Source organism: Coffea arabica, chromosome 6e (assembly GCF_036785885.1).
Source record: "Coffea arabica cultivar ET-39 chromosome 6e, Coffea Arabica ET-39 HiFi, whole genome shotgun sequence".
Lineage (NCBI taxonomy): Eukaryota > Viridiplantae > Streptophyta > Magnoliopsida > Gentianales > Rubiaceae > Coffea > Coffea arabica.
The window spans coordinates 19303232-19314550 of NC_092321.1; the positions used below are offsets into that span (position 1 = coordinate 19303232).

The window sequence follows — 11319 nt, forward strand, 5'->3', positions numbered from 1 at the left end:
TGGTATAGAATGCTTGATGATAGGAATTTGGTCTCCACCGGCCTTGGTGACATGCCTTCCTACAATGATGTGTTTTCTTGGAGCGTTGAAGACCAAAAGCATGGTGATTCAAGCTTGCAGCGTTGTCATTGCCGGCAGATGCAAGTTGCGTCCGAGGAGTTGAAGGGCATATTAGTTTTAAGTTAAAAAATAATTCGAAACCCTTGGAAGCACGGTTCGCAATCGCGGCGGTTACAAACACAATTGCTCCGCATTGTTCGCGGTATTTCGGTTGTAAATCGAGTGATACGCATATTTTTTACTACTGATATTTTTTAAAAATTCTGAAAATTTTATTAGAAAAAGGAAATAGAGTAACAAGCATAATGATGAAATTAAAAATTGCAAAAAATCAAGATCAATAAGTCCAATTACTAATTCAACGAAAGAAGTTAAAGTTGTTCTTAAACAAAAGAAAAAAAAAATTGAAGCCTAATGAATCACCTGAGATTTATGGCAGAAGATGGAGCCTCCAATTCTCTTGGGCCTAAATTTGATGCTTTCTATAGGTGGGCTTCTTCTTTGACTAATTGAGCAGCAGACCAATGCATTCATCTCTTGCACTCTTTCTCTCTTTTTATTCATTTTCTTGTCCAGACTTTCCTTCCTTTGACTCTTCATCCTCCCTGCCCCTTTTCCTTCCCCCTTTCAAACACATAGCTTTGAAAGATACAAATTGAAAAATATCTAGAGCTGCTAAAATATCTTTGTGTCTAGATATGATCAAACCTTGAAAGAGCTGCTAAAATTTCAGTCTACCTTTCAAAGATCACACCCTTCAATCTACTTTCACCAAAAACCCAGAATGATATATTAAAGTAAAATGAGTTTGATGAAACAGCCCATCTTTTTTCCTCTGATTTTGGTGAGTTTCTAACCGTTGAATTTGCTCATCATTAATTGTGTTTGATGAAAAAGTTGATCGGTTTCCCTTTTATGTATTATATAGAATGTTCTGTCCATTGTAACACTTCAACTTTCTTGTATTCTAGTTCAAAAGATATCAGATCTTTAAGTTCTAATTTCCAATCAACTATATTTTTTAACAATTTTTGGAGATTTTGATAGGACTGCCACAAGGTAACTATAGTTTTCTGACCTACATCTTCACACCCTATCGTTTTATTTTCGATGGATTGAAAATTGTCATATTTGAATTCCATCTACCATAATTATTCATGTATTTCACATAAATTTCTTCATAACATCCCAAAACCTAAACGCAAGCATATAGCCGTGCCTTTCGTTTAATCTGCTTAATCTAAATTGAAAAATATGAGTAAGTTCTCTAAGAAGAAAGAGAAAAGAGCAATTTCAACGTCGAAATTTCGTTAAGTTTTGCAGCTACATATTCCTGTAAAATGGAAAAAAAAAAAGAGAGAGAATAGTAATAAAAAAATTAACCCCTTAGATTCAGTATTAATATAACCATTAACACATGTTTATAATGTTCATAGGAAAATCATATCTACTAACTTAGGCTTCAACGTCTATACCATATGTAAAGGGAGATGCGGTTTTTGGTATAAATAAAATTTTGTCACTTTATAATTTTTCTAAAATATTCTTACTACCTACCTAATGTATTCAATTGCTAATTATGGTTATGAATTATTTATAAATAACTATCTCTTTATGCATTTTATTTTGATAAATTATTTCAATATTTATTGTCAAAAATATAAAACCAATCCTTCTAAAAATGATATAACTTTACTCAGACTTTAATAATATTTTTCTATTAGTTGCACAAACGGATCTGAACACTTGTCAATAAACAATTTGTGAGGTTAAATGGTGAAGTTCACGTGGGTAGTCCAGAAGAACGGCATCAGCCGCCACCCTAGACAAGCCGTGCCCCAGTCTTATTCATGATAACTTATTATATGAATATATTTATGGACCTGTCAAGCTCCCTTCAATTTTAGAAACTATCACTTACACCCCCTATTTCACCTTTAAGATAACAAAACAAACCCAATATACTGGCCTGGAGATAAAATTCCCATGAACACCCTAAAATGATCCTCCCATGAACAAATTTTAGAAAAAGGATAAGGAATAATAAACAACGATTGAGTTGTATTTGAACTCAAATAGCCAAAGAGCCAAAGCACTTCATTAGCCCTCACTTCTTATCCTATAAATAAATTCCCATGAATAACCCAAAATGACACTCCTATAAATAAATTTTAGAAGGGGATAAAATTTCAAGGAATAATAAAATACAAGGGATAATATCAGAAACCTCCCTTGAAGTTTCTTCTAATATTAGTTGGCACCCTTAAAATTTTAAAAATAATTGTAAAAAGCTATATTAACTTTTATTTGATGCATAATTCACATATTAAATAAATGAAACTTAAAAATTTTTTTTAAAAAAAAGAAACAAAAGTCACTTTCTTCTCTTTCCCTTTTCTCCAACGTTTTCTTTTACTCATTTTTTTAGATGACTATACAATATTTCATTTGTAAATTATAATAAATTGAATCTTATTTATCTTTTGCTTTTCATGATTGTGATGGAGTGGGGTATGATTTATTTGTTTATTTTGAGATGATTTTTATAATGATTGGTGTAATTTAAAAGTTTAGGCACGAGTTGAGAAGAGGTTGGAAAAAATATAAAGTTCATAAGAAATCAGTTTTGAACATATAGAGTTAAATTGGTGCAAGTGTATTTCTTTGCAAATATGTTTTTATTTTTCAAATTTATTTTTTTATGGGATATAACATTATGATGTGACAGTACTATCAAAGATTATTTTTTAGGTGATGATTTTTTGAAGTAAATAAAGTGGTATAGGAATATTTTTATTTGGCACGTAAAAGAGCAGTTAGGATTTTTAAAAAATTCGTTACACAAATAACAAAAATAAGGGAGGTAAGTGATATTTTTAAAACTTTTAAGATACCAGATGAATTAAGAGAAACCTTAGGGAGGATACTGATATTATCCCATAATACAAAACAAAGATTGAGTTATATGCTTGCCTCATTCTCCCCTTATAATTGTGTCTCACCCAAATTCATGCGTCTCTTTCCCAAATCATGTGGTCCATGTCCTCTTCTTCTACCACTGCCACACTTCCCTCGTTCCTCTTTTTTTCCAGAAAAGTACAGACAAGTACGTGTTCCCGCACCCATGGACCATGGCTGAATCCTCTATGAAGAAAAGTTGATCTCCTAGGACTTTTGAGTGACATGACGAAAGGAACCCATCGGTAGCTGGAAAATTGATTGTGGTACTGCAAATCACAAGATTGAGGCTGGTATGCAAGTATATGTGGCTGAATTCACGATTTCTTGTCTACTATTGCTTGGACTATGTTGTGATTTTCTTGCATGTTTGATAGCTTCATGGTTTTGGACACTATTATTCACCTTTTTTTAAAAAAATTTTTTTTGCTACGGCAGGATGTTTATAACTGCTGACAGAGATGAGGATTAGAAGGCAAGGGAAGATTTGAAAGGTGACGGGTGTTTTATGAGGCTGGCCAAGTAATTGAAAAAGGGTAAGATTTGATGAGGGGTGAAAAGGGTGGAGGAAATGGAGTTGGAGTCTTCTGGTACCTTCTTCATTTTCATTTTGGTTTTTCGCATTTTTTTTTTCCTGAAAATTATGGTTAGGAGTCAGGCCCTTTAAGATAGTGAAGGGCGGTAATTGTTATTATACAAATCTGAGGGGAGCTTCCTGTAATTAGGCTAAACCTCAGGGAGATATGTGACATTATCGCATATATGTTATACGCATGAAAAACATTCTTGCTGCTTGTTTGCATTTCCTAAAGAAATATATTTGTTGTAGATAATCAGTAGGTGGTGGAAGTTTGTTTCTGGACGGTAGAATGGGTTCCGGATCAGCATCATCAAACTCAAAAAAGTCTTTGACATTCAGGGTGACCAGACAAAAGCCTGAGCTGGTCCGTCCGGCCAAGTCCACCCCTAGGGAATTCAAGCTCCTCTCTGACATCGACGATCAAGAGGGTCTTCGCACTCAACTCCCTGCCATCCATTTTTACCATAACCATAATAATGATCCCAGGATTAATGGGACCAGGAGGAGATTAGACCCCGTGAAGGTGATCAGGGAGGCTATTGCGAAGGCTCTGGTGTTCTACTACCCGTTTGCTGGGCGGCTGAGAGAAGGCCCCGGAAGAAAGCTGATGGTTGAGTGCACGGGAGAGGGTGTTCTGTTCATTGAAGCCGATGCAGACGTGACGCTGGAGCAGTTTGGGGATGCGTTTCAGCCTCCATTCCCGTGCTTGGAGGAGCTCCTCTATGATGTTCCTCACTCTGGAGGAATCCTTCACTGTCCTTTACTGCTTATACAGGTACAACCCAACAACTGTTCCACTCTTTTGTGTCTTGTTTTTTTTGGTTCGTGAATGTGGAGGTGTCCCCATCACTCTTTCCCAGATTCTTCTAAGTTTCTCCAAGGAAGAGGTAAATTGATAGTTGAATACTTGGCAATACTACCTATTCTTAACGGTAGAAAAATGCTACCCTCTTTTTTGGTACATATCCATGATTCTAATCTACACTCTTTTAGATAAATCTCGCCTAGTTTCGTCTAAGGTGGCGTCTCACATAAATTGTCAACTTCAATGATAAATGTCTGCTCCCATGGGTAGTCCGATTGATTGGTTCTGTAACCTGATAGTTACTAGTAGGTCCGTGATCAACTCTTGCGTGCTACCTCGCTGTGTATCATTGGGACAAGACTTTACATAACCTTAAGAATTAGTCCAGCGGAAAGGTTGGAATATCCTTTAAGTAAAAAAAATATGATAAATGCCCCACAAGTAGGCCTGGCCCTGTCCACTACCAATTAAATTGTTCAGGGAGTGGGCTTTATATTTTGTTCTTACACTTGCAATCAATTACTGAGTGCCAATGGGAATTCTGTAAAATGCATCTACAATTATTGTATGAAAAAATTTAGTATCACGATACGGAGTAACTATTTGGATGAAACTCTTTGGTAGAATTATAAATTCTTAGTTACGATAAATAGCAATTGGAAGTCATAGTAGTGGGTATTTTCATATTTTGTTCTAGTAAGTAGCAGCTAATTAACTAGCTAAACTATATTATTCACTGATCATGTATATAACTGTAATGGTATTGTACTATATATGGTTTCGGACAGGTACGATTGGTTTTAGGTACTGTTGGTATGGTTATTATACTTTTTCATGATACTTTGTTGTATTTCATGATGTACAATAAAAGTTATAGAAATGTACATCAAATCATGTAATACAACAAAAGTTATTTGAGTGTACACAAAACCATGAAATGTGTACAACAATCGCACCAGTTATACTTAAGAGCAAATGTACCTGTCCAATTCCCATCATGTAAAACGTTTACGCAGGTAACTCGTTTAAGATGCGGTGGTTTCATCTTCGCACTTCGCCTAAATCACACCATGGCTGATGGTGCTGGACTCAGTCAGTTCATGCATGCTGTGGGAGAAATCGCACGGGGAGCCTCTGTCCCATCTATACAGCCAGTATGGCAGAGAGAGCTCCTCAATGCTAGAGACCCGCCAAGGGTGACGTGCACCCACCACGAATACGACCAGGTAGCTGATACCAAGGGATCCATCATTCCCCAGGATGACATGGTCCATCGTTCTTTCTTCTTTGGCCCGGCAGAGATCTCAGCGCTGAGAAAATCGATCCCTCTTGACCTTAGTCGCACGTGTTCAACGTTTGATGTTCTGACAGCCTGCCTCTGGCGCTGCCGAACCATCGCCCTCCAGCCTGAACCTAACGAGGAAGTCCGTGTGATGTGCATTGTTAATGCTCGTTCCAAGTTCAATCCTCCCTTGCCCCAAGGATACTACGGCAATGCTATAGCATATCCAGTGGCGCTGACAACAGCCGGAGAACTATGCAACAAGCCTGTGGGATATGCAGTGGAGCTGGTGACCAAGGTCAAACGTGTTGTGACAGAAGATTACATGAGATCTGTGGCTGATTTAATGGTTATTAAAGGGAGGCCTCATTTCACTCTGGTGAGGACTTATCTTGTGTCGGATGGTACCCGGTCTAGGTTGACTGACGTGGATTTTGGTTGGGGAAAGCCGGTGTATGGGGGGCCGGCCAAGGGTACTGTTGCCAGCTTTCACATAGCTTTCAAGACCAAGAAGGGGGAGAAAGGAAGAATAGTTCCTATTTATCTGCCGGGTTTGGCAATGGACAGATTTGTGAGCGAGCTGAAAAAATTGTTGAGCAACAATGTCCATCTTGGTGCCATTACTGATCGCTCCATCTCCGTCAAATCAGCCTTGTGAACTAACTTTCTTTCTGTACCTGATCAAGTCCACCTCTGTATTTCTCATATCATTCGGATGTCGCCTGTCTAACTATTGTCAGGATTCACTCACTCACTCTTAATCACCAAATTGAGTACACACTACACACCGATTATTTACTCTACCAAAAGACGCAAAAATTCTAATTTACGATAACAAGAAAACGTAAGGAAAAACCCTTGATTATATGTTTAATTGCAATTATTGAGGGGGTGAATGAGTAGTAAAACTATTATAAAATAATGGATTCCAAATAAAAGGGAATTTTAAGAAAATATGAGGGATTTTACAAGTCCTCACAATCACACTACCAAAATGCACAAAAAAACACACCAAAACCCTAGTATGCACAAAAATCCTAACTTATGCCCTTCCTTTAGAAAAATCATAACTTGAGTTATAAGTATCAAAAATTCATACAACTTGGCTTGGTAAAAATTAGACTTCAAATACTAAATCTCTTTAAGGTGTCTTTTGAGTATAGTTTCTATCATTTGTGACCGAGCGAGTGGTACAATCATTCTAATTAGACAAAAACATGTCTCTTCTTCTATTATACCGCCACATGAATGCTTCAGCCCAAATTGCAAATAATTCATGTAAGTTTGGATCAAAATGTTGCACCAGATTGGCCGGATTTTTTCCGATTAGACCGAGATATGTTCTTGTATTACTACCTCTAATCTAAATCTACATGAGCCTAAGAAATCTACAATGTGGGTATTGTCGAACCATAACATTTTATCCAAGAGTTGAGGAATCCAATGAAGTGAGTCTAGCTGAAACTTCTCCAAAGACTGACCAATACCATAATTTGATGTTGGATCTTTCACTTGCTAATTGTAATGGTTTTTAATTCACACTTTTTACTGATGTCGCAGATGAATAATGGGGCATGACCTACGGACTGGAACTTGCACGGGAGAAGGGATACAGTCCATAGGATGTTGTAGTGAAGGATGGAGTAAGAACAGCCCACACTTCAACATCATGCCATCAGAGTTGGAGCCATGATCATCAGCAGGACCTGCTGATTCTCTGCAATCCACCAGATGTTTTTGAATAGGCACAATTTGTGTTTTTTAATGTAATGGGGTTACTAGTCGTCAATCAGTTACTCTGTAATGGGTCTGAGGCTTCCCAATGCACCTGAAAAAGAAAAATCATCATACTTTGAAATCTTAATAGAGTAGTTAAATCCACAACTTTCCAGCTTAATTTGACTGATTACCATTTGTTTGTTTTTTAAACAAAGAAATTACTTGGAGATCGTATTAAAGCTCTTAATACTATGAGAAGTTCCTCCTCATGATCAAAATGATTGAACCCATTCAATTCATTGGCCCTTTGAATCTTTGATATATCAACATGATACAAAATTTGTATATTATCACGAAATTCTAAAATCACCCTTCAATTTAAAGTTAATATAATGTCCAAAATATGAGGACAAACATATACTTTTAGAAAAATTTAGATAAAAATGAAATTTTAGAAAAAAAATTATATTTTCTTTGTTTTCAATGCTATTTATTAAATTGCTACCACTATGATCAGTGGCGGAGCCATATATAATTTTCCTCCCTCCCTCAACATTGAGAAAATTGTTTTTTAGGCTTAAAAAATTTCAAGAATTGCTCTCTATTTGCCCCCTCCTAAAATCTTTAAGGCTTTCTTTTCCAAGTGCATTGCCCCGCAACATCTATAAAATTCTCTTTTCAGGTGCTTTGCCCCCTCCCCCTCCCTGACATCAAATAATTAAAAATTTCATAATTGTTACTATTTACAATAATGTTAAAAACATAGATATTAATCCAAATATAAGCTCTGTCGATATTTCTAAACACAAATTGGTAGAGTGATTTTTATTATTAAATTTAGGTCTAATTTAAACTTAAAAACATATTTTATATAGGAAAAATATATATGTTTTACATAGATTTTCATTTAATTTAATTCACTATTACTGTGTTCTACATACTGTCGGAGATTGACCCCCTTGACCTTAGGGTCTTCACTTCGCCACTGATCGTGATAAAAAAAATTTTATACTTATTTTGTCTCATATAAAAGAGCAAATACAGACCCCAGTGGCAGCTAAGAATAAAGCTTTGCCATCTTTGCCCTCATCATTGCCTTAGCATCCTTCCACCCTTTCCAAAAGTTGGTAAAATTATCGACGGACGAGAGATATTAGGAGAAAAAGAAAGAAAAGATGAGAAGGCAATTGTGTGGATAAGGTTGGTAGGCCAAAGGCTTGCCGCAAATAGTTTTTTATGCAATCCATAAAACAAGCAATGTTTTCAAGCTTATTAGACTGATATTTTGCTAAACGAAGTGTCATCTAGCTACCATAGTCATCATGTTTGATGTTCCCGTCTCTTCATATCATCCACACAAAAAAAAAAAAAAAAAAAATCATCCACCATAAAATTTTTAAAATTTGCACGATAGTGACACAAGAGCTAACTTTAATTTGTTGCTTTGCTAGCATATCAAAAACATTTTTTTTCTATAAAAAGGAAAATGATAATTATTTCAAATTGGACGAAGGCATCAACAATATTGAACTATCTAATTGGTCCAAAATATTTTATTTTCTTTTGCTGAGAAACTACTTTTTAAGCAAAAACATTTTGGAGAAAATAAATTACATAATTTTAAGCATGAACGAGATGAAAAATGATTGTTTATCCTGTTGCCTAATGTCTATGTGAAGTGATTATTACAAACAAAGGCACATTATTAAGAGAGGGAGAAAATGTACTTTAAAATTATCTTTGTGCATGTAAAGAACTGTGCAACATTTCAGGTAAAGAACACGAATATCAAAAGGGTTATACGAATATCCTCCACAGTAGATAAATCAGGAACGGTGCACAACCAACTCTCCAAAATAAACGAGATTCATCAAGAATCTTAACCCAAGACGCACCCAATAGGACAAGGTATGAGACCCAAACAAAACAACAGCTGTTAAAGTTGATAAAATACGTCAAAAATCTGAATGATGATAATAGCCTTAATAAACCTAGTTATAGGCACACAACCACTGCTAAAAATACGCAAGGAATTGAAAACAATTAGACTAGGAAACTACTTAACTAAAAAGAAACTCTTAAAACATTTAATTAGAATAGGAAATGAAATACTATGAAAAAAGGAAAACGAAGTAAAACGAAGTTACTGTCAGAACGGTGTTCAGCCCCGGTCATAGAGCCGGACTTGGTCTGGTCTCATTCTACATCAGTCCCCTCAACTTCGAAAGAACTCGACCTCGAGTTCCATGGTAAATTCATTACGCATATATGAACAAATAATCCCACAATCCTTCCTCAAAGTTTATAGGGGCACCTGGTTCAAAATAATTGATTTCCCTGAGTCTTATCTTCCTTTGATGAAAGATTGCGAACCATATACACGGAGTACTGCTTGTCTTGAAAAAAGTTCTCTCTAGAGCTACGGTTTAACTCAACAAAACTTGCCAAAATTTCATCATCCAAAGATAAGACCTCATAACTGGCTATCTAGGATTTGGGGCAGGGACGGTCATCAGTATGACCGTCCCTGCACGGTTAAGGGCCAAGATTTGCCCTCAAAATTTTGTGCGGCTGAAATTACACCATGTAACTCGATTTCCGCGCCAAATGTGGGGCTCACCACTATCTGTTCTGAAAATACATCCTGTGAAAAAAAAGTTACATCGTGTTTAACCAATGTTACGCGCAGTGCAAAATGAGGACAACCGCCACAAACGGTTGCAGGTGCAACCGTTTGTGCCCCGTATCCGGCTATCTATAAGGTTGATATAGACCATGTTGAATAAGGGCGCAATCATGAGCAATTCTCCTAGCACGATCACCCTCTTCTCCATGATCCAATGTGTGGTGTGCATTAGCAATCATCACAAGAGAAGTATGCTCTGATACCAACTGACACGGCACGGAAGGGTGATAAATCAAGGAATACACAATCAATTTTTCAAAATAAACAACATTCAATAAGAATCTTAACCCAAGGCGCATCCGATGGGGCAAGTTATAAAACCCAAACAATACAATAAGTATTAAAATTGATAAAATATGTCAAAAGACTGAATGATTATAATAGCCCAAATAAACCTAGTTGTAGGCATACAACCACTACTAAAAATACTAACGAACAGAAAACAATTAGCCTATGAAAGTAATTAACTAATAAGAAACTTCTAAAACATCTAATTAGAATAGGAAACAAAATAATACGAAAACAGGAAAACAAAATAAAACGATATTATTGTCGTGATGAAGTTCGATGCTGGACTTGCTTTGGTCTCGTCTATATTAAGGTGACTTGGTAAATGAGTTTTGACAACCAAAATAATTTACGTAACATAATATTAGTTTCTAAATAATAAAATTACCATAATTTGACCCCAATAAACTACTAAAAACTTAATTTGAATAAAATACTACGCTAAACAATACTATAGAAAATTCTACTTCATAGGCTTGATTTAATATGCCAACATTATCTCCCTTAAATCAAGTTCTCAATCCAAAACGATCCCTAACATTAATATGTCTTGTAAATTCTACAAGCATCAATTTGAACTCTTCATCTTTAAAAGGTTTTGTTGCTGTAATATTTCACGCATCTGGACTGATTCATCTTGTCACTCAATTTGTTTTTGACTTGCTAAAATAATCCATGCTTCTAGATAGGCTGTTTTCATCACACAAATTTAATGTCAATTATTTTAATAATCACAACGTATTTTATAGAATTCTTCTCTGATCTCTATCTTTGCAACAATTTTCGGACTAATCTTATAGTCCATCTTCATCGACTGGATACTAACCTTATAGTCTAACTCAATCAACTGACTTTTTTCTGAATAAATCTTGTGACTCAACTCTAAAAGCAGAAGCACCCGAACTAATTCCATTGTTGGGCCAATTCTTCAATTTTCACAG

The 11319-nt window shown here is 35.8% G+C and overlaps 1 protein-coding gene across 2 annotated transcripts; it reads left to right on the forward strand.

Annotated features, from left to right (window-relative positions):
- Window positions 1-3051: 3051 nt before the first annotated feature.
- On the forward strand, window positions 3052-6435 carry LOC113695991 (benzyl alcohol O-benzoyltransferase-like). 2 transcript variants are annotated; one of them, XM_027215263.2, is made up of 4 exons: window positions 3052-3311; window positions 3457-3608; window positions 3848-4373; window positions 5420-6435. In XM_027215263.2, exons 3-4 carry the CDS (start codon window positions 3888-3890, stop codon window positions 6341-6343), a joined length of 1410 nt encoding a protein of 469 aa, XP_027071064.1. In that variant the 5' UTR covers window positions 3052-3311; window positions 3457-3608; window positions 3848-3887; the 3' UTR covers window positions 6344-6435. The 2 variants fall into 2 exon arrangements, with proteins under 2 accessions (XP_027071064.1, XP_027071065.1); XM_027215264.2 differs by having other exon boundaries at window positions 3457-3554.
- Window positions 6436-11319: the final 4884 nt, after the last annotated feature.